The sequence below is a fragment of the Lipotes vexillifer genome, unplaced genomic scaffold, assembly GCF_000442215.2.
Source record: "Lipotes vexillifer unplaced genomic scaffold, Lipotes_vexillifer_v1.1 scaffold1201, whole genome shotgun sequence".
NCBI lineage: Eukaryota > Metazoa > Chordata > Mammalia > Artiodactyla > Lipotidae > Lipotes > Lipotes vexillifer.
Window position 1 is genome coordinate 1,770,827 of NW_006783542.1, and position 2,806 is coordinate 1,773,632.

The 2,806-nt window shown below is 64.3% G+C and overlaps 1 protein-coding gene across 1 annotated transcript in view; it reads left to right on the forward strand.

Annotated features, from left to right (window-relative positions):
- SHISA4 (shisa family member 4) overlaps positions 1-556 on the forward strand; it is a 2,625-nt gene extending 2,069 nt beyond the window's left edge. The window contains exons 4-5 of the mRNA XM_007456147.1: positions 174-341; positions 510-556. Of these exons, the coding sequence (XP_007456209.1) occupies positions 174-341; positions 510-556 (215 nt within the window). The remainder of the gene's footprint in view (positions 1-173; positions 342-509) is intronic.
- Positions 557-2,806: the final 2,250 nt, after the last annotated feature.

Consider the following 2,806-nt stretch of genomic DNA (forward strand, 5'->3'; position numbering starts at 1 on the left):
GGGCAGCACAGTGCTGAACCCAGACTGACCAGCGGGGGCCACGCGCAGGCTCCCTGCTGGACTCGGCCGAGCAGGGTCTGGGAGCAGAGGCGGCAGGGCCTCCCGGGCCGGAGGAGGTGGCTTCCCATGGCGGCAGGGCCCTGCCTGAATGCTGGTCCTTGGCCCCCAACTAGGCCAGGAGATCCCAATGACAGGCATCCCAGTGCAGCCGGTGTACCCGTACCCCCAGGACCCCAAAGCTGGCCCTGCGGCCCCACAGCCTGGCTTCATGTACCCACCTAGTGGTCCTGCACCCCAGTATCCACTCTACCCGGCGGGGCCCCCTGTCTACAACCCTGCAGGTAAGTGAGCCCTTTGCTCCCACCTGCCGCCCCCGTACCCTCACACCCGCGTCCTCCCAGACATGCAGGCTGCCTCGGCCCCGTGGGTCCTGCGTGGCCCTGCGGTCCGGGGTTCCCTTGCGCCCGCCCGTGCCGCCGTGACCCTCATCCTGTCTCCTTGGCTTGCAGCTCCTCCCCCATATATGCCACCCCAGCCCTCCTACCCGGGAGCCTGAGCAACCAGCTGCGTCTCTGCCGTCCCTCAGGGATGCCCCCTCCTGAACCTCCATGCGGCCCGGGGGTGGGCAGGGTCCTCTACTCGCCAGGCCCCAGACCAAGCCATGCCCTGAGACTTTCTGGGAGCAGAGCCCCAGGGAGAGCAACAGGAGCTGAGCTGGAACTTGGCTGCGAATGAGGGGTGGGTGGGGAGGGCCTGGGACGGACGCGTGGACTATTTTTATCCGGGGCGGGGGAAGGACAGGAAAGCCTGGGTCACAGCCCCTGCTTTCTTTTAGTCCCTTCTCCTCCCAGGACCCCAGCCGGGAAGGCTGGGCCACTCCTGTTAGCCCGCCGTGGGCTGAGGGGGCTCCACCGGCCGTGGGCAGAAGCCCTCCTGCTGGCGCCCCCACGGGCCGTGCCCCGGCTGCTGGATTAAAGCTGTAATGACATGTCATGTGGGTTGTGTCATTGGGCCACGCACAACTTCCTGGCTCTGCCGGCAGCCCCACAGCCCTGAAGCAGGGGAGGGCGGGTGGTGCCAGGGCTGGAGCACAGGCAGAAGCCCCCAGGCTGAGGGCTCCTCGGGCTGGCTCCCAGAGCCGGGGAGGCGGATCTCGCCACTGCGGGGAAGAGGGTGCCCGTTGGTTACAAATTCTCCACGAGGGGCCGGCGAGTGAGGCACCGCCAGCTGCACAAGGGCCCCTGCCCCCATTCGGTACACTTGGACTCACACTCGGGCCCCGCCCCCGTCAGGCCTGGGTGTGTCTGTGTCTCCCAAGGTTGCCAGGTCTCAGCTTCCTCATCTGTGGAATGCAGATGCTGCCTCGGGGCTGTCCTGAGGGTGAACCGTGTACAGGAAGCTTGGTCAGGTCCGCCCTTCCCCATCAGAGGAGGCAGCCTGGGCAGGTGCTGTCAGCTGCCTTGGAGCACCAGGGGAGCCCAAGGCACAAGGCCCCCAGGCCCAATTCTGTGTCTCTACTGGGACAGGCAGGTCCCCTCCCCCGCCCCCCTGACCTCACCTCCCGAGGACGTGGGCCAGTTTTTAATTCAAGTGGGAAAAGTGCCAACTCAGCTTGGAAAGCCACCCAATCCGCCATCTCCCCCTTACCAAGCCCCTCGGCTCAGCCCCCTCCCCTCCATCCGCGGTCCTCCAGCCCCACTGCAACCTGCTTGCCCTTAGGTTTCCTCAGGCCTCTGGGCCCCAGCAGCCTCCTCTGGATGGCCATTGTGCTAACCATGCCCGGAGCCCACTGGAGGCTCTTGTCACACAGCCCAGGCGGGGAGCTCCCGGGCCAGCTGCTTTGGGGCCAGGGTCAGACCTCTGTCCCTGGACCTGACCCAGATGGAGGGGAAGCTAGGGCTGCTGGGGCCAGAGCTGGGACCACAACTGCAAGTCCACCTTTTCCTTGAGGATGGGGCAGAGAGGCAGGAGGGGCCGCGAGTGTCCTGGCTTCCGGCTGCAGGTTCTGCCGTCACACGCTGGGAGAGGCGGTCACCAGGTCACTCCAAGGTTCGGACCGTCCTCCTCTCTCCTGAAGCTGGGAGGTGGAGGAGGTTTGCAGGATAAGATTTCTGAGTTTCCCTAAGAAATGACGTGTAAAATGAACGCAAGGCCCTGCCGGTCAGAACTAATTATCCTTATGTCAACAGCCTGGGGCCAATTAAAAATTGCTCTGTAGTCTGGGAGGGGAGTCAAGTTTATCCCAATCAGAGCCGCCTCCCGCTACGCTGCCCCCAACACTTCCAGTCAATTAACTCTACAGAGCACTGAAAATAAGAGAATTCTCAGAAAAGGGGAGACCGTGACAGAGTGCAGCTTTCACACGTGGGGAGCAGAGAGGAGGGCCACCTCAAGTTCTCTAGTTTTTAAAACAAGACAGCACCCTGTCTCCAAAAGTGCCACGTCCTCTGTGGCCCAGCTCCTCACCCGGGGACGGGGTACGGCTGCCCCTGCACCAGCACCCGGAAAACCGGCAGACACCCTACAACGTGGGGGGTGGGGGTGGGGGTGGGAGGATCTGTGATCCTCAGGGATCGAGCGAAAGTGCGGTCCTGCTAGGCTGGGAGGGATCGGCGGGGACCCTGAGCGGAGGTCTGGGAAGCCGAGATGGGGAAGGGTGGGGTCTTACACGAAGCCCGCCGGCCTGCACTGTGGGCGCAGCGGGGAATGCTGTGGTGCTGGGCATGCTGAGCCCAGCGCAGGCAGACAGGGAGAGGGCTAGGGCCCAGGTACTTGGAATACAGTCAGGCCAGGAGCCAGAGGTCAG